The 20,522-nt window shown below is 36.3% G+C and overlaps 6 protein-coding genes across 6 annotated transcripts; 3 read left to right on the top strand and 3 right to left on the bottom strand.

The window, feature by feature from the left end:
• Positions 1-342: 342 nt before the first annotated feature.
• LOC104710467 (LOB domain-containing protein 24-like) lies at positions 343-929 on the top strand. The gene is made up of 2 exons (XM_010427077.3): positions 343-522; positions 662-929. The coding sequence occupies exons 1-2, from the start codon at positions 370-372 to the stop codon at positions 869-871; spliced, it is 363 nt and encodes a 120-aa protein (XP_010425379.1). The 5' UTR covers positions 343-369; the 3' UTR covers positions 872-929.
• Positions 930-1,057: 128 nt separating this feature from the next.
• LOC104710466 (pentatricopeptide repeat-containing protein At3g26630, chloroplastic) lies at positions 1,058-2,714 on the bottom strand. Its single transcript, XM_010427076.3, has one exon. It carries the CDS (start codon positions 2,647-2,649, stop codon positions 1,267-1,269), a length of 1,383 nt encoding a protein of 460 aa, XP_010425378.1. The 5' UTR covers positions 2,650-2,714; the 3' UTR covers positions 1,058-1,266.
• An 8,033-nt stretch (positions 2,715-10,747) lies between these two features.
• LOC104710465 (WD repeat-containing protein LWD2) lies at positions 10,748-11,987 on the top strand. The gene has a single exon (XM_010427075.3). The coding sequence runs from the start codon at positions 10,748-10,750 to the stop codon at positions 11,798-11,800; it is 1,053 nt and encodes a 350-aa protein (XP_010425377.1). The 3' UTR covers positions 11,801-11,987.
• Positions 11,988-12,133: 146 nt separating this feature from the next.
• Positions 12,134-14,695, top strand: LOC104710464 (glyceraldehyde-3-phosphate dehydrogenase GAPA1, chloroplastic). Its single transcript, XM_010427073.3, has 5 exons — positions 12,134-12,879; positions 12,957-13,064; positions 13,258-13,562; positions 13,656-13,900; positions 13,991-14,695. The coding sequence occupies exons 1-5, from the start codon at positions 12,838-12,840 to the stop codon at positions 14,491-14,493; spliced, it is 1,203 nt and encodes a 400-aa protein (XP_010425375.1). The 5' UTR covers positions 12,134-12,837; the 3' UTR covers positions 14,494-14,695.
• Positions 14,696-14,829: 134 nt separating this feature from the next.
• Positions 14,830-15,509, bottom strand: LOC104710463 (LOB domain-containing protein 24). Its single transcript, XM_010427072.3, has 2 exons — positions 15,229-15,509; positions 14,830-15,104 (listed from the first exon to the last, which is right to left on the bottom strand). The coding sequence occupies exons 1-2, from the start codon at positions 15,379-15,381 to the stop codon at positions 14,895-14,897; spliced, it is 363 nt and encodes a 120-aa protein (XP_010425374.1). The 5' UTR covers positions 15,382-15,509; the 3' UTR covers positions 14,830-14,894.
• Positions 15,510-15,709: 200 nt separating this feature from the next.
• On the bottom strand, positions 15,710-17,990 carry LOC104710462 (eukaryotic peptide chain release factor subunit 1-3). Its single transcript, XM_087465983.1, has 2 exons — positions 17,459-17,990; positions 15,710-17,273 (listed from the first exon to the last, which is right to left on the bottom strand). Exon 2 carries the CDS (start codon positions 17,227-17,229, stop codon positions 15,922-15,924), a length of 1,308 nt encoding a protein of 435 aa, XP_087322109.1. The 5' UTR covers positions 17,230-17,273; positions 17,459-17,990; the 3' UTR covers positions 15,710-15,921.
• Between the last annotated feature and the right edge of the window lie 2,532 nt (positions 17,991-20,522).

The raw sequence follows: 20,522 nt of genomic DNA, 5'->3' as shown, positions 1-20,522 counted from the left end.
TGCAATGTTACAATACTGTTTCATTAATCCGAGAGGACGGAAGCGGAACTATTGAATTCCAAATTTCTGGTATAGAAATTTGACAAAAGGAGCGAGACAGTTAGTGCAATTCATTCTCTCTAGGAGAAGAACTACACAAAATTAATGTTGCCTAAACAGTAATATCATCAACGGTAATATTAGTCTAATTAATCACTTTGAGAAATCAACATTAATAGTGTTACCTTAAGTAAATGTCCTAAACATTCAGAAACTGGAAAGTAGCCGTTGGAGTAATTGGAAAAAAGAAAGGAAACGAATAGTGATACAAATAGCCAAATCCTTTGTCTAGATTTCACAATCTTTGTGTTCTTCCTGAGAAGATCTGTGATGAATCCAAAAAGATGTGCTGCCTGCAAATATCTGAGAAGAAGATGTCCAAAAGATTGCATTTTCGCACCTTATTTCCCTCCAAACGATCCTGCAAAATTTGCATGTATCCACAGAATCTATGGTGCTGGAAATGTTTCCAAAATGCTTCAGGTATATATATCTATTACATCTTTTTTTTTTGTGTGTGTATCTTCTCTAAAATCATATTTAAGCTCACATACGTACGTTTATGCATATCTCTATATAAGCGTATTCATGTTTGGATTTTTGGTGATCTTTTTGACAACAGCAACTTCCTGAACAGACAAGAGCTGAAGCAGTGGAGTCTTTGTGCTTTGAAGCAAAATGCAGAGTAGATGATCCTGTTTATGGATGTGTTGGCATTATTCATTTACTTCAAACTCAAATTCAGAATGCTCAGAATGAATTAGCCAAAACTCAAGCTGAGGTTGCTGTTGCTCAAACCAACCTTAGCCAAACCCAAAATTCTGACTTCTGAGTTTATGTAATATCTCTAAGTTTCATCAATAATTTCTGAATAAAATAACTCTTTTGCATTTCTGTTTCTGACTGTGTCAACTCTCTTTTATTCAATGATGCTGATCCTCTTGAATTTCCACTAACATTGATATATCATACTCGTAATCATAAAGCCATTAGCTACTTATTTTAAGACCATAACGCGTTAAAATCCAAGTAACACATGAATTGCGCTCAATAAAAATCGAATCGAATTTACAACTTTCACTGCTTGAGCAAATCTAAACTCCATTCCTTTTACAGGTACATGACATTACACTACTTTTGCGGGAGCTTTTCTTGTATAGTTACAAAGATAATTAATGAATCTGTCTAATAGAGGAAAAAATATATATGCCAAGAGACACTGAACCTTCAAAATCGGCCTGTATCCCACTTGGAGAACATAATCTGATGCTGGCTCGGAGTTTCGTGTCGTTCATTCACTTGATCCGTGTATTCATTACCAAATGAAGAATTGTAGTTTAGATAAGAATCCATAGAATCATCAACCAAGTCTGAAACTTCATATACTTCGAGGGCTTTCTCCAACAGTTGGATCATACAAGCATAATGTTCCGGAATAGGTGAGATACCGTAAACTTGGATCATCCATGTGAAGTACTTCAAACCCTCCTTTACATTACCTGTATTAGCACAAGCGGATAAAACACCAACGAAAGTGATAGCATCTGGCTCTACACTTGCTTCTTCTTCCATATCTTGAAACAGAGACAAAGCCTCTTCTCCACATCCATGTACACCCAAACTAGTAATCATCGAATTCCAAGTCGCTAAACTCTTCTTACTCTGCATCACATCAAAGACTTTCCTCGCGTCCTGCAAACTTCCACATTTGCTATACATATCAATCAAAGCAGTTCCAAGGAAACAATCAACCACAAAACCGTTTTTGTGAGCATAGTCATGAACCCATCTTCCCATAGACAAGCTCCCAAGCTGAGTAGAAGCTTGCAACAAATTAACAATCGTATACTCATTAGGCTTAACATGATCATCAACTTGCATTCTCCTAAAGAGCTGAAACGCCTCATCAGGTCTACGGTTCTTAACATAAGCAGTGATCATTGCAGTCCATGAAACAACGTTCCTCGTTGGCATCTGATTGAATACAATCTCAGCTGAATCTAACTGAGAATTGGAAACAAGACCATAAAGCATAGTAGTCCATGAAACAATACTTCTCCCAGGCATTTTATCAAACACCTTACGTCCACAATTTGGTTTCCCACATTTAAAGTAAAGATCCATGAGAGTGTTCTGGAAGAACACATCATAAAAAAAACCAGCTTTAATAGCTAAACCATGGACTTGGGTACCTAAACGAAGAGACGAAGAAGAGGCGAGACAAGCTTTGATAACAAAAGGGAAAGTGAATTTATCAAACTGAGAGCGATGATGAGTGAGCATAAGGATGAATAGAAGAAGAGCTTCACGAGGCTTGTGATTAACAGAGAGGGAACGTATCATAAGGTTCCAAGTAAACGTAGAAGGAGATTGAAGTTGATTGAAGACGAGAGAAGCGTATTGGGTTTCTCCGAATGAAGAAGAAACACTTATAAGCTGACGAACTAGTAACTGATCGTTTGCGAGATTGTGTTTGATGACTCTGGTGTGGATTTGTTTCAATTGAGAGAAACTTGAACAGGTTCGGAGAAAGTAAGAAGCTTCGAGAGATCGGAATGGTGGTGGAGGAGAGAGGAGGTTTGGTGGAGAAGACGGCGACGGAGCCGCCATGGATTCAACGAGTGATCCCCCAAATTCTCACATTCAATCTCTTTTCCTCGATTGATCGATCGTGTGTGGATGATGATGAAGCACTTGGCGTGGGTATATAAACCGTACCGAACCGAATTATATTTTCGGTTATTGTGTTAAACCAATCGGTAAGAGGAGTGGAATGCTTTGATAACCGGTTCGGTTCAGATCTATTAAACTTAAAAACTATCAAAATTCTGTCTAAGTTTACTACTTTCACCGTCCATTTTTTTTTTTTCAAACATTGGGCCACAACTGGTCGGTCCATTACCCTAATTCCTAAAGGTCGGGATTCGATCTCGGATATAATGGTAATTTCTACAAATTGACTTACCTCCTGCCACTGCACTAAGTTCACTTCACAGTCCATTTATTTATTATGCTCTTATACTCTTCTTTATCCATTTCCTTGCTTTCTTAATAATCATTCAAAATCTTTTTAGTTTAAAGTACAACACAACTAACATTTTGTTTTAAAGTACACACAACTTATTCTTGGCAAACTCGACCAAAATCACTGTCTCTTTTCTCGTAAAATTTGGCAATTATGAAGATTAACATAACCACCACATATACTTAGTTATTGATTGATACTTTCACTCATATAATTAGTTTTAAATCTACACATAATGAAATTTCTCAAACCAATAATAATACTTAAAACTTTTTATAGAGTTTAAATGATTTTTATTATATATAATGTTTATTCTTTAAATAAAATTTCCTTACCATAATAATATAAAGTTTATATATTTTCTGTTATATGTTCCTTACACGGCTTTTTCTAACCCTTTTTCGAGTTTTAATATAATTGACAAATATTAATACTATATTCAATATTAAATTTTCATTTTTAAAAAATATCAAAACGAAGCAAATACTCAACACTTCAATGCAATCCATATTTGATAGTGCACATGCCCTTCATCATGAAACGTATGTAAGGCATGCTCGGGAAGAGTATCGGCCAACATGAATCAACCAATGAATTAACGACTATGCAACATTGTTTTTTGATCTCATGAAACCGCCAGTGAAAGATTCCTGGTAACTTACTGAAACATCCATGTGGTGCCTTTTTAACCACATTCCAACAATCGTCAGGTTGCATCGGTTGAGCATTCAAACCAGACAAGGTCATCAAAAGAACAACAACCATGAGCAAAGGAGTTGTCTTCATCGTCTTAGATGCAATTTTCTTTATCAAATTATTAAATAATTTAGTTTGTATCACTTAATGTTAATGATGCCTCATTTTTATAGGGGGTTCTTTACAGTATTATGGCAAGATATTGACCAACTCAAATTGGTAAAATTTTAAATACATTTGACCTAGTTAAAACAAAAAAGAGCAAAAATCAATATAACATATTAATTGCTATTCAATTTCAAGATTATTTCTCTTGTATAAGATAACTAATGCTTTGAACCAAAATTTACTTTGATTACTTGATTATTTCTCTTGTATACGATAATTAAGTGCTTTAAACCATAGTATAGCAATTTTATTAATCAAAAAAGATGAATGAATTTAGTTTGTATCACTTATATTTTGTCTGGTTTTTGTAAGGGTTTCTTTACAATATTATGGCTAGATAGTGATCAACTCGAATTGGTAATTTTCAATACATTTTACCTAGTAAAAAAAAAAGAAAACAGAAATCAATGTAACATAGTAATTACTACTCAATTTCAAGATTTTATTATTAAATTATTAAATGTTTTAAAACAATTTATTTAGTTATATGTAAAATTTATTAAATATAATTCATACCGTATCTAGAAAAATAGCTTTGATTTTCTTGTAGGTTTTTTTTTGAACAAACATATATTATCATTCATTAACGAAAGAGTAACATACAAAGTAATAGGATAGTTTAAAGGATAACAAAGGAGGGGGCTTCCCAGAATTAAAAACATCAAAACAATAAATGTAGATAGGGGCAACATATATTAGAAGCTTATGAGTTATGAACCAAAACCTTGATAGCGTTCTGGAACCTGTGAGATCAAGGCAACCTCCTAGAGAGAACAATGTGCATAGAACAGGTGAGTAAGGATGCAGCTCTGTGGACCCACTCAATAGTTAGATCAAATCTTGTACACCGGAGGCCTGCTTCGCGAGTCCATACAGGGTTACACGTGGCGAAGCGTATTTTGGCAGCGGCTCGCACAAAGACTCCTAAATCCATTTTAAGCCTTTCCTTCCCACTTCTCCCTTCAGTCGAGTAAACTTTAATGCTTACTTGCTATATTCCAGCGTTCTTGCACGGCTCTCGCGCAACCTCGCCTTGCACTAGTATATAAAGGACATATGCATTTTCTACTCATTGCCAATTGGTTACGTTGGAAGCCCATGAACACTCACATGACATCTTGATACACAAATTCAACATAATAATAAATAGAGTCAATAGTGACCACCAGTTCCTGCAGCCAATTAGCTAGACCTAGGCTCGTGATTAGGAGAGCCATTTCGCCATTCAAAAAGAACGGTCAAGATTTTGACTGGATACGAAATCACTGGTGCTCGATCTAGTGGTATTTTTATGGGGATTATTTCTATCGCTGTAGAGAGTCGGAAAGAAAGAGGCAAATTAACAAGAATCTCATCGTTGGACCAACAATCGCCAGGATAAAATCTATTTGAGCGGGAGATCAAACCTGATCAGTGAAAAATTCTGACAAGTACTTGGAGGACTTTGGGGTCGGCTGGCCTCTGTACTGAATCATATTTTGGATTATGGGGAACTCCTATGTCATAGGAATAATAGGTGGGGACCTAGCCCCCGACGACTGAGGGGAGTACGTCCTGGAAAGCAAATTCTTAAGCTTGGTATATGTCACTTCCTTATCCTATTCTTTTAGTTTTAGTATGCATGGGGGAGTTGGATTTGAAACTTTTAAATGTATTTTTTGTTTTAAGGAAAGCAGAAAAAACACAAACTGACCGGGCTAGCATATCCTTCCGCTTCAACCCAATCTTACTCGAACAACTAGTTTTGTTTGTCGAGTGAATGATTTGACATTCGAACTATTTTATGGAATAACACTCGTATATATTGAGCTTCACTTGTTCAGGTCAGAATCTGATTAATGCGGTGTACATCCACTGACTCAAAGAACCTACATGATAGTGCCAATTACGCACGTACTTTATGTGAGTCAAGCCAGAAAACACAAAAAAACTTGAGCATTCGGGATTTCTTTTGGTCAAAAGGCACACGGTCAGTGAAACAACCCGACCCGTTTTTTAATAATAACAATATATGATTAATCATCCCATACTACTTAATTAAACCAACCAAACCACAATTCATCAATAAACCAACAACAACCAATATGCACAACGGAAACATACCAACAATACAAAACCAACATATCATCAATACAATAACATTCCTAACCATTCTATCCAACAGCCTAGCATAACTCTATCCAAGGTTCCAACATCAATAACATAACCATAACACAACAATCGAGACTCTAGATCATCCTCCTCCTCATCGCCATGATTCCACGTCTCGTACCTGCACACCACAAACAACAATTGAGATGCGTAAGTATTATCATAAATACTTAGTGAGGCAATAACATAACCATAACACAACAAATTAACTATTTGGTTCATAGATGTTACAGCCAGCGCTAGGCCAAATCTTGGGTTCACGACATTCCATTCCTACCAAATCCACCTTTGTTTGAGTCGGCGAATGTAGTTTCGTAACTCTTGTTCTCTAATTTAACTAGACTTGAAAGTGATGGATCAAGCCAGAAAACACAAAAAAACTTGAGCATTCGGGATTTCTTTTGGTCAAAAGGCACACGGTCAGTGAAACAACCCGACCCGTTTTTTAATAATAACAATATATGATTAATCATCCCATACTACTTAATTAAACCAAACAAACCACAATTCATCAATAAACCAACAACAACCAATATGCACAACGGAAACATACCAACAATACAAAACCAACATATCATCAATACAATAACATTCCTAACCATTCTATCCAACAGCCTAGCATAACTCTATCCAAGGTTCCAACATCAATAACATAACCATAACACAACAATCGAGACTCTAGATCATCCTCCTCCTCATCGCCATGATTCCACGTCTCGTACCTGCACACCACAAACAACAATTGAGATGCGTAAGTATTATCATAAATACTTAGTGAGGCAATAACATAACCATAACACAACAAATTAACTATTTGGTTCATAGATGTTACAGCCAGCGCTAGGCCAAATCTTGGGTTCACGACATTCCATTCCTACCAAATCCACCTTTGTTTGAGTCGGCGAATGTAGTTTCGTAACTCTTGTTCTCTAATTTAACTAGACTTGAAAGTGATGGATCAAGCCCCCCCCCCCCTTTTCTTTTGGTTGTGTCCAAGTGAAGTGAAACTTGGGAATGAAGCAGATAGGTCTCAGTCGCCAGCAAGAAGCTAGAAAATAAAGTGGGCTGTAATGATGTCAGAATTTGCACTAACTTACAAGACTGAAAATGCAAAGTAAACTAACAGAACAAGGCGCCGGAGGAAACCCCCTTCTAAAAGTTTGTTCCGCCGTGTAGTCCAATCGGGATCTTTGACTCTTGGCTCCAAACTTCTCGCTCCCACCGGCCGGCTGATGGATATAGACTTACTACCGGAGATATTTGTGTTACTTCGTCTGCCTCTTTGTTTGGAGGAAACAGAAAATGAAGGAACCTTTGCTTTGAAAATGATTGTTCTAAAATGGTTATTCCTCACAGTTTTGATATCGAAACCAAGCCTTTGCCTATAGGCTTTGGGATGAAAGCCAGCCCGAGGAAGGACCGAAGGTACCAGTCCAATATATCTAGTGAGGAACCTCGGTGGTTGGCTACCGCATAGAATACGAAACGACATAGTAAACTCAACAAAACACTAGGAGAGTTTGGTAGAACGTGGGTCACCAAAACCCAATGTTGTAGGTTTCTTAGCCCAGACATGGACAACCAAAGCAAGAACTTAGACACACTTCTATTCTCGGAGCTGAGGTATATGAAGAATGGCCTTTTAGTCCTTTTGGTCCTTTGGACCGTTAGCAAAACTTGCATAATATGGATTTTAAACATTAATGATATTGATGGTGCACCTATCAGAATGAGAACAAACCAATTATCATCGCATATCGATGCATCTTCCATGAGAAGGTCAAGGGAAGAGGGAATGTTCATTGTCTTGAAACAAAGACTGAGTGGTAAATGTACGACCAAAGCTGATATTTTCAGAAAAGCTTTGCCAAGGGATCGAGCAAGGTTTGTATTGCTCCAAAAATCGGCCACTACAATGGTGGTTAGGATTCTATGTTTGGGTGAGGGTAGCTTGAAGAGGTTGCGGGAACTGCTACTTCTTTGAGCAGAGGTCATAATGCCGGTAGTCTTCAGGTTTAACTGAGGGGACTTATGAAGCAGAGGTAACCCCCTCTCCATAGAGGTGGGATCATAAGGCCAATCTTCAACAAGCTATCTCCTTCTAGAGGGTCATCCTTAAGTGACTCTAGTAACAGGGTTCCTAACAGACTCTTAGACCAATTTAGCAACAAAGGGTGGTTAAGGTTCACTAGCAGTCTTCGGACTAGCGGTATCCTTAAGCTAATCCACTGTTGACTAGAAAGGGGAAGAGTGGATTTCAAACTAAGCCTAGTTACGAGTTGACACTGAAACAGTTGAGCTATTGGTGATATGTAAGATAAAGGATCAGGAAATGCAAGCAATAAATATAATTTGATTGGCAGGTCATATTCACTAAGAAAGAGCAGCATTGCAAACTTCCAAACAAAGCTATTTAACTGGCCTTGACACAAAGAAGATTTAAGCACAACCAAAGTATCTGGGGATCTGCTACCGAGTGTAACTCGACTAGACCAAACAGGATACAAAGATACTTAATGATTTGGCCTTGCTATGAAGTTAAAACCAGAGGGTCTAAGGCTTTTCCAGGTCAGAAATGACTTATAGTTTATCTATAGTAAACTATCTTCCAGGATTCCAAGATAAGAGTGGGGAATAATCCTGGAACAGAGGGTTACCAAGACAGAAGCAGAGGTCACCAAGGACGAAGTTTCTTCGTCAAGCGGTTCACCAGCGCCTGCGTCAAAACATAGCTTCCGTCTAGCTGCAGCCAAGCAAAACACTTGGTTAGAGGATCTCGATCCAAGGAGCGGAAATATGTTGAAGTTGATTACATGAGGAGGCGGTAAGACGACTTGGCCTATAGGGACACTCATGGATCTTTGGAACAGTAACATGTTACTTGATGTGATAGATTCATCGAAGAAAGTTAACAGATGCGGAGGAGAGGATGGTGGTTGAAATTGACGCATGGATAGAGGTGAGATTTGGAATCTCAAAAAGCCTCCAGTAAGGCTGAATCTGGAAACAAATAGATTACAGGGAAAGAGGAGGCTGCGGGGATGAAGAAAACAAGTCCCAGCGACGCCGATCGGGCTCGGCCCACTAGGGGAGGAAACTTTGGTGGTTGTGCCATAGAGGAAAGACGGCTAGGACAAACTCTTTTTGTATGTGTCGTGCTTGATTGGAAGTAAGTCCCTTGTAAGGTTTAAAAAATCATTTTTACATGGTATCAAAGCAATTGTTTGTGGCCTAGCAAGCATCAAAATCTGATTTGATGTATAGATGCATTATTTTACCTTAAGTAGAACAAAATAGGAAATAGTTATACTTATAGCCAATAATTTTGCCATGTCATACAACATTTTAAGGAAACTAAAAATTAAACAAACCAAATCTTTATACTATTAAAAGAGAAAACGTTTAAGAAAATGTCTGAACTGTTGGCTTTATTTACTCTAATTGTCACTCAACTATGCATAAATGAGAAGGTTTATTGAAATTGGAATGGTCAAAATATTGGAGGAAATCGATTATCCGACCTGAATGAGGTAGGATATGCGCGTTTATTTGTTTGCATGGTGGGGAATCCACAACTTTTATCGTTAACTCGACTGATATACAGTGAATTTTTTGGTCTATTTAGAGCTCATTATCTTATTTTAAAATATGGGCCTTCGTTTTTACAAACTTAATCAAATGATAAGCTTATTGTATCAATTTTGAAATGTTAGTTAAGCATACGAAGATTCCGGCTTGAAAGAAACTTACATTAATTAAATTATACCAAATTTTAAGCAAATAAATCTTAATTTTTATTTTATAATATTTTGAAATCGGAACATACCGTAATTTTAGCGGTAAACCACATGATTATTTTCTTAAACTAAAAAATTTTGTGGATATTTTAAGTTAAATCTACAACAGTTAAATTATTTTTTAAGTTGTATTTATTTGTTAGTTTTGTTTAGTGTAAAATTATATAATTTTATTTGATTCTTAATTGTAAAATATAACCCGCAGGTTACCGCAAGACAATTTGTTTTGTACACTATCATAATTTAATCAGTTTAGTTAGATATATCTAATATTCTAATATTAATAATGTTAGCAAAATATAAAATGGTGAATTATCCATGTGACACCAAATTTTAAAAAGTTTTAATTTTCTCAAAATTAAAAACTGGATTAAACCAAAAATTTTTTTTTAATGTAGACGCCTAAAAAATCAAGATTTCTGATCATTCGTAATTAGAAACTTTTATGTTTTCTCTAAATTTTTTTTTATCAGATATGGAACGTTGTACATGTATATTTTATTTCCATATATTAAACTTAAAAAAATATATTAATAATATAGAAAATAATTATAATTTAAAAAATGTTAATTAGTAAGATGTCTAGTCCTTATTAGTTGTTTTTAATCATATATGACACTTTAAGAGCTCCTACTTTTTATTAATACAAATGTTTAAATTAACCGAAATTTAATCAAAATTAGCAAACTGAACCGAAATGTATTAAGTTAACCGAATGACTGAAATTGATATTTTCTCAGTCACTATTTTCGCACTTCTAAACGTTGTCGTTTAGTCGAATACAACAAAAATAAAATAAAAATTAGTAAAATATCCATTAGAAGAGAGAGAGAGAGGAGGAAACAGAGGAATCTAGGGTTTATGCGCAAAGATGGTAACAACGAGCAGCGATCAAATCCAAGATGGTTCCGATGAGCAATCGAAAAGATCGGAGATTTACACATACGAAGCACCATGGCAGATCTACGCAATGAACTGGAGCATTCGTCGAGACAAGAAGTATCGACTCGCAATCACAAGCCTCATCGAGCAATATCCGAATCGCGTCGAGATTGTTCAGCTAGACGAATCAAATGGTGAGATCCGATCGGATCCGAATCTTTGCTTCGAGCATCCGTACCCGCCAACCAAAACCAGTTTCATCCCCGATAAAGAGTGTCAAAGACCCGATCTTTTAGCTACTTCCAGTGATTTCCTTCGTCTATGGCGAATCTCTGACTCTGATGATGAGTCTCGTGTTGAGCTCAAGTCTTGTCTCAATAGTGATAAGAATAGTGAGTTTAGTGGTCCGATTACTTCTTTTGATTGGAATGAAGCTGAGCCTAGACGAATTGGTACTTCTAGTATTGATACCACTTGCACGATTTGGGATATAGAGCGTGAAGTTGTTGATACGCAGCTTATTGCTCATGATAAAGAGGTTTACGATATTGCTTGGGGTGGAGTTGGTGTTTTTGCCTCTGTCTCTGAAGATGGCTCTGTGAGAGTGTTCGATCTTCGTGACAAGGAGCATTCCACGATTATCTATGAGAGTAGTGGTGAGCCTAGTACTCCTTTGGTGCGTCTTAGTTGGAACAAGCAGGATCCGAGGTACATGGCTACTGTCATCATGGGCAGTGCTAAAGTTGTGGTCTTGGATATTCGGTTTCCGGCTCTTCCTGTCGTGGAGCTTCAGCGCCATCAGGCTAGTGTCAATGCTATTGCTTGGGCTCCTCATAGCTCCTCCCATATCTGCACTGCTGGTGATGATTCTCAGGCCTTGATTTGGGATATCTCTTCTATGGGACAGCATGTTGAAGGTGGTTTGGATCCCATTCTAGCTTACACTGCTGGTGCTGAGGTTGAACAGCTGCAATGGTCATCTTCTCAGCCTGATTGGGTTGCTATTGCCTTCTCTAACAAGCTGCAGATTCTCAGGGTCTGATTATGCTTTCCTTATTTCTGTTGAATGTAAAGACTCTTTGCTGTTGTTAATTAATATGATCCCTTTGATCTTTGTTTTAAGCCTCATTGAGTTTCCTCTCATCTGTGCAAGGACTATGTATCTTCTTCAAATTGTGAAGCTTTTAGCTTTGGATTTGGTTAGAAGAATGGGAAGTTAGTTTTAAACAGAGTGCAAGTAGATTTTGATTAATATCAGCGTTCACCGTTGTATGGAATGTGCAGCTTTCTATGGTAGTTGGTATAAGCTGTGTCTCCAATGTCCATGTCATTTTTGCAATGATAACACTTGATGGGTATGTAGAACTGTGACATTAGGCATTAGTAACATTAAACAGATGATGTAATCTTCATTACTTTTACATCAATACATGCATATAGACTCTCTGTCCAACTGAAAATGGCCACAATGGCTTGTGTTCGCATCTGTAGACTAGCAAACAAGTTCTTCTGTGGTTACCAAAATCAGCTTTCCTTAATCCTTTGGCCAGTCTTCTCTCAGCCTATCTTTTCAGTTACTAGATAAAATTGAAACTATGAATGAGATTCATCAGGTGGTTATTAGTAGTGGCAGGTTGTGAAATATGAGAGATGAAGGGTACTTTTCTTTGTTTCAGACGGTATGCTGCAGACAAGATATTATATGAAGTAATATGGTATCTTCAGAAACAGAGTATCTTAAGAACCTCTGTTCTAAATTTGAAAGGCAGAAAAATGGAGAGCAGCCTTATCCTCCTTATATAACCGTGACCACACATACACACAAAGGAAGAAGCCCAAGTGAAAAGCCCAAAAAAAATCTAAAATGAGGTGGAGGAGAGACTTTGAGAATGTGTGATCATGGAAACGAGAGAAAGATAAAACCACAACCATAGAAATGAGTAAGAATGCTATCCAGAATCTAATCCTCTTTGCCTCCAAGTCATCAATTCTTTATCCTATATTACCACTCTCTCCTTCACCAATCCTTTTTACTCTCTGCTGCTACAACCTTAACTTGGATTCTTGTTTCTGGTCACCATGGCTTCGGTTGCTTTCTCTCTACCCAAACCATCTCTTCAGGTACCTTTCTTCTCATTCTTCTTCTTTCTAGTTTCTCTTACACAAGTTTAAGTAAAAATGTTGTGTTTTGTTTTCAGGGTTTCACTGAATTCTCAGGATTACGAAGCTCCTCTGCTTCTCTTCCCTTCGGCAAGAAACTTTCTTCCGATGAGTTCGTTTCCATCGTATCCTTCCAGACTTCTGCAGTAAGTTCTCTGTTTTCCTCCAACATTGTCTATAGCTTGTGTGTTCTGCCTTATGATGCATAGTCTCATTCCTCCAACATAGTCTTATGTACTAAGAAATAAGCATTGTCTATCGATAATTTATGTGATCGGACTGTGGCTGTTTCTCGCTGGTTTTGTGAACTATTTGGATGGTTGTGTACTTGTGTCACAGATGGGAAGCAGTGGTGGATACAGGAAAGGTGTGACTGAGGCCAAGCTTAAGGTGGCCATCAATGGATTCGGTAGGATCGGGAGAAACTTCTTGAGATGCTGGCATGGTCGCAAGGACTCTCCTCTTGATATCATTGCCATCAATGACACTGGTGGCGTCAAGCAAGCCTCGCATCTCCTTAAATACGACTCTACTCTCGGTATCTTTGATGCTGATGTCAAACCTTCTGGAGAGACTGCAATCTCTGTTGATGGCAAGATCATCCAAGTTGTGTCTAACCGAAACCCGTCTCTTCTCCCCTGGAAGTAAGTCTAATCAAAGCAGGAGTCTTTAATCTGAAATCTAGATAAGTTAGTTTTTGAATTTGGCTTATGGTTGGTTTGATATGACTTGATTAGGGAGTTGGGAATTGACATTGTGATCGAAGGAACCGGAGTGTTTGTCGATAGAGAAGGTGCAGGGAAACACATTGAAGCTGGAGCAAAGAAGGTTATCATTACCGCTCCAGGCAAAGGAGATATTCCAACTTACGTTGTTGGTGTCAATGCAGATGCTTACAGTCATGATGAACCTATCATCAGCAATGCATCTTGCACTACTAACTGTCTTGCTCCCTTTGTCAAAGTTCTTGACCAGAAATTTGGTATGCAGTTTATAGTTACACGCTTTCGCTTTCTGTGTCCTCTCTCTTAGGAAGCTCGGTTTCTAATGTGTTTGTTTGTAACATTTTCAGGTATCATAAAGGGTACAATGACAACAACTCACTCTTACACCGGTGACCAGAGGTTGCTAGACGCGAGTCACCGTGATCTAAGGAGAGCAAGAGCAGCTGCTTTAAACATTGTTCCCACATCTACAGGAGCAGCTAAAGCTGTGGCACTCGTGCTCCCTAACCTCAAAGGAAAACTCAACGGGATCGCTCTTCGTGTACCAACACCAAACGTATCAGTGGTTGATCTCGTTGTGCAGGTCTCAAAGAAGACTTTTGCTGAGGAAGTTAACGCTGCTTTCAGAGACTCCGCTGAGAAAGAGCTTAAAGGTATACTCGATGTCTGCGATGAGCCACTTGTGTCCGTTGACTTCAGATGCTCCGATTATTCTACAACCATTGATTCATCACTCACTATGGTTATGGGAGATGACATGGTTAAGGTGATTGCTTGGTATGATAATGAATGGGGTTACTCACAGAGAGTTGTTGACTTGGCTGACATTGTTGCCAACAAATGGAAGTGATTTTAGTAATCATTTGATTGAAATCGACTCTTGTTTCATGTTTTCCCATTTTTTCTTTTCTCTTATATACATTATTATGATTCACAAAATATGGGGCAAGACTGTATAATTATAGCCATGAGTTATGGATTTGTAATAATAATAAACTCGGTTCAAACTTTGTTTACATTTTGTGTTTAATGAAACAGTTTTTTACAGTGTAGCTATTGAAGTTGGATTTGATATGTTAGCCTTGATGATATAGTGTATAAAGGCCTCTAGAATGATGATGAGTTTGTTGTATCATTGTTAGTGGAATTGTAAGAGGTTCATTATCTTTTTAGTCAGAAACAGAAATGCAAAAGAGATTATTTTATTCAGAAATTATTGATGAAACTGAGAGATAATGATATTACATAAACTCAGAAGTCAGAATTTTGAGTTTGGCTAAGTTTGGTTTGAGCAACAGCAACCTCAGCTTGAGTTTTGGCTAATTCATTCTGAGCATTCTGAATTTGAGTTTGAAGTAAATGAATAATGCCAACACATCCATAAACAGGATCATCTACTCTGCATTTTGCTTCAAAGCACAAAGACTCCACTGCTTCAGCTCTCGTCTGATCAGGAAGTTGCTGTCAAAAAGAACACCAAAAATCCAACGTGAAAACGCTTATATAGATATGCATAAACGTACGTACGTGATCTTAAATATGATTTTAGAGAAGATACACAAAAAAAGATGTAATAGATATATACCTGAAGCATTTTGGAAACATTACCAGCACCATAGATTCTGTGGATACATGCAAATTTTGCAGGATCGTTTGGAGGGAAATAAGGTGCGAAAATGCAATCTTTTGGACATCTTCTTCTCAGATATTTGCAGGCAGCACATCTTTTTGGATTCATCACAGATCTTCTCAGAAAGAACACAAAGATTGTGAAATCTAGACAAAGGATTTGGCTATTTGTATCACTTTTCGTTTCCTTTCTTTTTCCCAATTACTCCAACGGCTACTTTCCAGTTTCTGAATGTTTAGGACATTTACTTAAGGTAACACTATTAATGTTGATTTCTCAAAGTGATTAATTAGACTAATAATATTACCGTTGATGATATTACAGTTCTGGCAACATTAATGTTCGCTCCTCAAGAGAATGAATTGCACTAACTTATTGAATTGATATAACACACTTATGTTTACTGAAGCCAAAGACTACGTACCAAAATACAAAATGTCTTCAAAATTGAGTATATTGAAGCACAAATTTCTCATACATTTTAACATAACTGTTCCAGAAAAACTTACGAGATAACATGGAATTGGACGATAATAGAGAGAGAGAGAGAGAGAGAGAGAGAGGCAGAGTAAAACAAACAAAAGTTCTCAGTCTTTCTTTTTCTTCAAACTCCAAATCCTTCTTCTTCAGATCTTATAATCCTCAGACTTAATCTGAATCTTCATTAAATTCCCCATCTGATAATTCATCGAATGTCCTCATATCAAGCTGGTACCGCAACAATCCACCAATTCCGCCAAAGCCTCTGCAAAATTGTGACCCTTCTTGGGACTTGTTAGTCACAAACTCAAGCGTACAACCAAAACGTTTATACTCATTAGCAAACCATTCAAGCAGAGGCATCTTCTCCTGAACTTCTAACTCCGCATTGGTCTCTGCATCATGGAAATTGCTTTGATTGTTCTCTTGATCTTTTCCCAAATGCTTAATCACAATTTCTCCAGTCGTGGTGTTCTTTAACTCATACCTATGGATATCCAGATTCTCCCACACTATCAGAGTTTCAACAGCACCCATTTCTAGAGCCTTCAAAGTATCATCAACACCGAAAACATATTTCCCAGTGTCTTGACTAATCTCCTCAAAGTACTTCCCAATCAATTTCTTTTCCTGTATGAACTTCACGTTAGATAGAATCTCAGCAGACAGCTCAATCGCTTGGTTGAAACCATTCTCTCCTCCGTAAGAAACATCAACCACATTCAGTATCTTAGCTTGAAGACGAGGATCAAACAATTCTGACTGACTTAACTCGGTCTTGAAATCCGCTGAACCAGCAAGTATGAGACCAGAGACATTGGGCTGACTCGTAGCTGGATTAATGTAAAACTGAGTGGCAAGCTCCGCAGTTTTCCTCACATAGTTATGTCTCTTCTCCATCCTAAGACGAGCAAACCGGAGCGCAGACTGTCCTCCTCTTCCGTGCTTCTTAGGAAGATCAACAGTGAACTTATGCAGAACCTCTCTTGTATTCCCACTTAAAGTACCAAACAAAGTTCCATTTCCATCCATAATAATGAAACCAAACTTGTCATCAGACTCTAAAAGCTCGTTCAAAGGCTCAGTGTGGAACTTATTGTCACACAAGTACAAGGAAGCATTGATAGGCTTGAAAGGCTCGAAATCAATCGTCACTTTCTTCTCTTTTCCATCATCCGTAACAATGGTTCCAGTATACAGAACAAGACCATTGGGAGGAACTTTGTTGTAGAGCTTCAATCTCTGTTGAGCAGAAGTAATAGCAGACAAAACAGATTGACGGTTCACACGACTCTTGATGTTTGAGGCGGTTCCATATTCATCAGAAAGCATCTTAGTTACACGAGCTACCTGATCTCTAGGAGGCATAATAAGAGAGATCATACTCGTTCCATTACCTCTTGCGGTTTCAAGACCCTTGATTAGCTTCTTAATCTTCCAAATCTCAATGTTCTTATCTGATTCTTGGTCTGCCATGTTCTTCCCCGCTTCAAGATTAAGACGCAGCACGCGAATCACAACTACAAGAACAACAACAACAACAACAAAAATCGAAACTTTAAAGCTTGAAATTAACTAAACGAAGCAAAACGAGTTTCGATTGATCTAAGCAGACCCAGGTTGAAATTGGAAGTAAAAATCGAAAATGTAACATGCCCAGGTTGATTAGATACACAGAGAGATCGAAAGCTCGAAGATTTAGTACCTGTGTGTGTCAATCTCTCGTCTCTGTAAGCGATTCTCGCACCTTCTCGACCCAGAAATGAGTCTCCTTTTAGGGTTTGTTTTTTTTTTCACTGGTTTCAACCCCTTTACACCGAACACGTGACTCTCACGTGAAGAGATATGAAAGTAAATTTTGATTCTGTTTTTTTTTTTTTTTTTTTTAACGCGGGACTGATTTCTTGCTAAACACCAAAATTACAGCATAATATATGGGCTTGGAATTGGAATTAACGTTAAAAGCCCATTATAAACGGACAATTGTTTTTTCTTGAACTGATCTTTTGTTTTTTCCTAATGACAAATTAAATTTGTTTCACAAAGTGAATATCATATAGTACCAAATATACTGTAAATGTTTAAATGGTTTAGAAATTAAAACACTGGTTGATTAAAGTGTTAAATAACTGAACTTATATATGAATAACAAGTCGGATCGGGTAACCCCTAAGTTTTGAAATACATATGAGAAATGTCTTTTTTTTTTTTTTTGGGCAAACACTAAAGGATGTCTTATGGAGATTTATTATGAGGATGGAGATTTATTATGAGGATGGATCAATCAATGGAAGTGTTGTTTGTTTGGTGGTGACGTTCATGTGTGAGAGAGAGAGAGAGGTTATTGACTTTTTGAGACTTGTGACTATTTTGACTTTTGGATTTTTGGGTTTTGTGAAAAGGAAATAATTAAAGTAAAAGCGACCGGAAAAAAGAAAGGTAATGCGTCTGCTTTATGTCATTATTGTAAACACTAATCAATTCAATTGTTAGGAAATACTATATAATTAAGGGTGATTATGGTAGGCCACTTCAAAAAACTATAGGAGTTAGATTTTGAATATTTATGGAAATGTAAATTTACTGTTTAACAATAATGATAGTATTTGCTTTTGAGTTTTATAAGATTTTAATAGAACTTTTTTAATTTGTTTCCCTAAAAATTCAAAAGTTAAATTGTAGTAAAAAAATTATTATTACTTTTTTTTGGAGAAGACATATTAAATCCAAATTAAAAGGCAAAACTTTTGAAATGAATGAAAAACTTTCACAAATCTTTTGACATTAAGCTTATCTTATTCCCTTTTCTCAAATTCTTTTAATCAACTTTGTGGATGATGGCATTCAAAATGTTCATAGTCGACACGTATATTCGTCTTTTTAAATTGACTAAATTAAATTGATCTATTATTATAGGTCATGGAAAAAAGTAGAAGCTTTTAGCTAATCTTTACGATGGTGGAGGATAGGATTCCCCTTTAAAGCCTAACTTTATAGTGTCGCTAAATTTCTTAAACTTTATGGGTGTCTAAGTCAATTTCAAAAGCTGCACTACATTTTTAACAAAATTAATTAGCACACTGTGAAGTTCAATTTCCTCATATCTCTCATCTGTCTACACTGCATTGGCTTTCCTCTTCTTATTGTGCAATCGATTCTATCGTTTCTACTGTTTCTGTTGAGCCCATTATTGGCCCATCACAAGCTCTTGACTCAATCAGATCCACGGTAATTTAACACCAACGCCAAATATTGATGACCCAAAATATGTCTGTCGTCTTAAAACAGTGTTATTTATTTACACAATACAAAACGTATAAGCGAGACGGTCTCTATACCATAGGCAGATGATTTTATCATACATTGAATTATTAGATAATTCTATAATATGTATGAAATTCCACCAAAGACCAGTAAAATCATATGCTCTCAGTAATATTTCCTAACAAAATCAATAATCCATGTTAAAAGAAGTTGCATTTAACTAAAATGCGAACTCCTAACATATAATTATGTAACCAAGTCCTTAACTTAATAGAAAAAAATAACAATATGTATGTTTGTTGGAATATATATATTTGGAAAAAAAATTAGGAAAAAGAAAGGAAAAAAAAGGGAAAATATAGGTAAAAACTAATAATAATATATATAAAAAATATGCGCGTGCGACATAGATTTTGATTAAAGAGAGCCTAAATGGACGGTGAAGACACTCCATGACTCTCACATATACTCATGACTTTTTGTATTCATGAATATGTCGAATATAATGCACCTACAAATATATATCCCATTACTCGAGTCGAGTTATGTTTACATTCGTAATCATATAGTATTTTCTTAGTTAAAAACTTCAGCCTAATTTAATTTACTTTTTTTTTTTGACAACTTTAATTTACTTATCATTTGAAGTATATAGCATTTTTTTTTCTTTTTTTTTTGTTTACAATTCGACATTATGTTAATTACTTACCAATGATATATAATATATTTGCCTTAAAATGGGATATATATATATATATTTGGATCAGAAGATTACGAAATGTCATTTTTGAAGGAGATTGCAAGAACTTAACCAAGATTGTGAATAAAACTTTACTTGACATCTCCATTGATGCTATTTGCCAGAATATTATCTATTGGTCAAGTTTGTTTAATAATGTCTCATTTGTTTTCTGCTCTAGAACTTGTAATAAAACAACTCATTTACTAGCTAAATATGGTAGTCTGTAAACATTTTTTTACCCTGAATGTTTTACATTTCCATGATGGCTTCTAAACGAGTTATACGAAGACTATTCAAATTCATTAATATAAATTTATTTTTGACGAAAAAAATATTTACTTTAAAACGTAAATAGTGATTAGCACGAACATGAGTACGTATTTTATTTTTCCAACAATATATTGTGATTGATGGATGATTATTATTATATTAAAAGTTAGGTTTCATAGTTCGTAGTATAGAAGAGAATGTGGCCTTTCCACCCAAGGCTAACCTTTCCACCCAAGGCTAAGTACTAGTATTATTAAGTGCTTCCAAAACTCCACTAAGAAATCATTTACAAATATTATTTTTTTTTTGTTTTTAGCTTTTAAGGAAATTAAAAGTTCTTACGTTCATATTTTTGTGATGAATATTCTCTTAGTTGAGGGTTATTGGTTTGAGATTTGAATAGAGTTTTAAAGATTTTAAATGTTATGTAAAATCTGTTGTTAGTAAATTAAGATTACGTTAAACTCTCTTAAAATTTAGTGTTATTAGTTTA

This window comes from Camelina sativa, chromosome 9 (genome assembly GCF_030686135.1).
Source record: "Camelina sativa cultivar CO46 ecotype springtype chromosome 9, ASM3068613v1".
Classification (NCBI taxonomy): domain Eukaryota; kingdom Viridiplantae; phylum Streptophyta; class Magnoliopsida; order Brassicales; family Brassicaceae; genus Camelina; species Camelina sativa.
The sequence above is the reverse complement of the archived record's forward strand: the minus strand, read 5'-3'. Positions and strand labels throughout refer to the sequence as shown.

Excerpts from the sequence above, each read along its gene's own strand:
- LOC104710467 (XM_010427077.3), top strand. The coding sequence starts at position 370 with ATGAATCCAAAAAGATGTGCTGCCTGCAAATATCTGAGAAGAAGATGT. Across the intron at positions 523-661 it reads ATGTTTCCAAAATGCTTCAG|CAACTTCCTGAACAGACAAG; the intron begins GTATATATATCT and ends TTTTGACAACAG.
- LOC104710466 (XM_010427076.3), bottom strand. The coding sequence starts at position 2,649 with ATGGCGGCTCCGTCGCCGTCTTCTCCACCAAACCTCCTCTCTCCTCCA.
- LOC104710465 (XM_010427075.3), top strand. The coding sequence starts at position 10,748 with ATGGTAACAACGAGCAGCGATCAAATCCAAGATGGTTCCGATGAGCAA.
- LOC104710464 (XM_010427073.3), top strand. The coding sequence starts at position 12,838 with ATGGCTTCGGTTGCTTTCTCTCTACCCAAACCATCTCTTCAG. Across the intron at positions 12,880-12,956 it reads TACCCAAACCATCTCTTCAG|GGTTTCACTGAATTCTCAGG; the intron begins GTACCTTTCTTC and ends TTTTGTTTTCAG. Across the intron at positions 13,563-13,655 it reads CCGTCTCTTCTCCCCTGGAA|GGAGTTGGGAATTGACATTG; the intron begins GTAAGTCTAATC and ends TGACTTGATTAG.
- LOC104710463 (XM_010427072.3), bottom strand. The coding sequence starts at position 15,381 with ATGAATCCAAAAAGATGTGCTGCCTGCAAATATCTGAGAAGAAGATGT. Across the intron at positions 15,105-15,228 it reads ATGTTTCCAAAATGCTTCAG|CAACTTCCTGATCAGACGAG; the intron begins GTATATATCTAT and ends TCTTTTTGACAG.
- LOC104710462 (XM_087465983.1), bottom strand. The coding sequence starts at position 17,229 with ATGGCAGACCAAGAATCAGATAAGAACATTGAGATTTGGAAGATTAAG.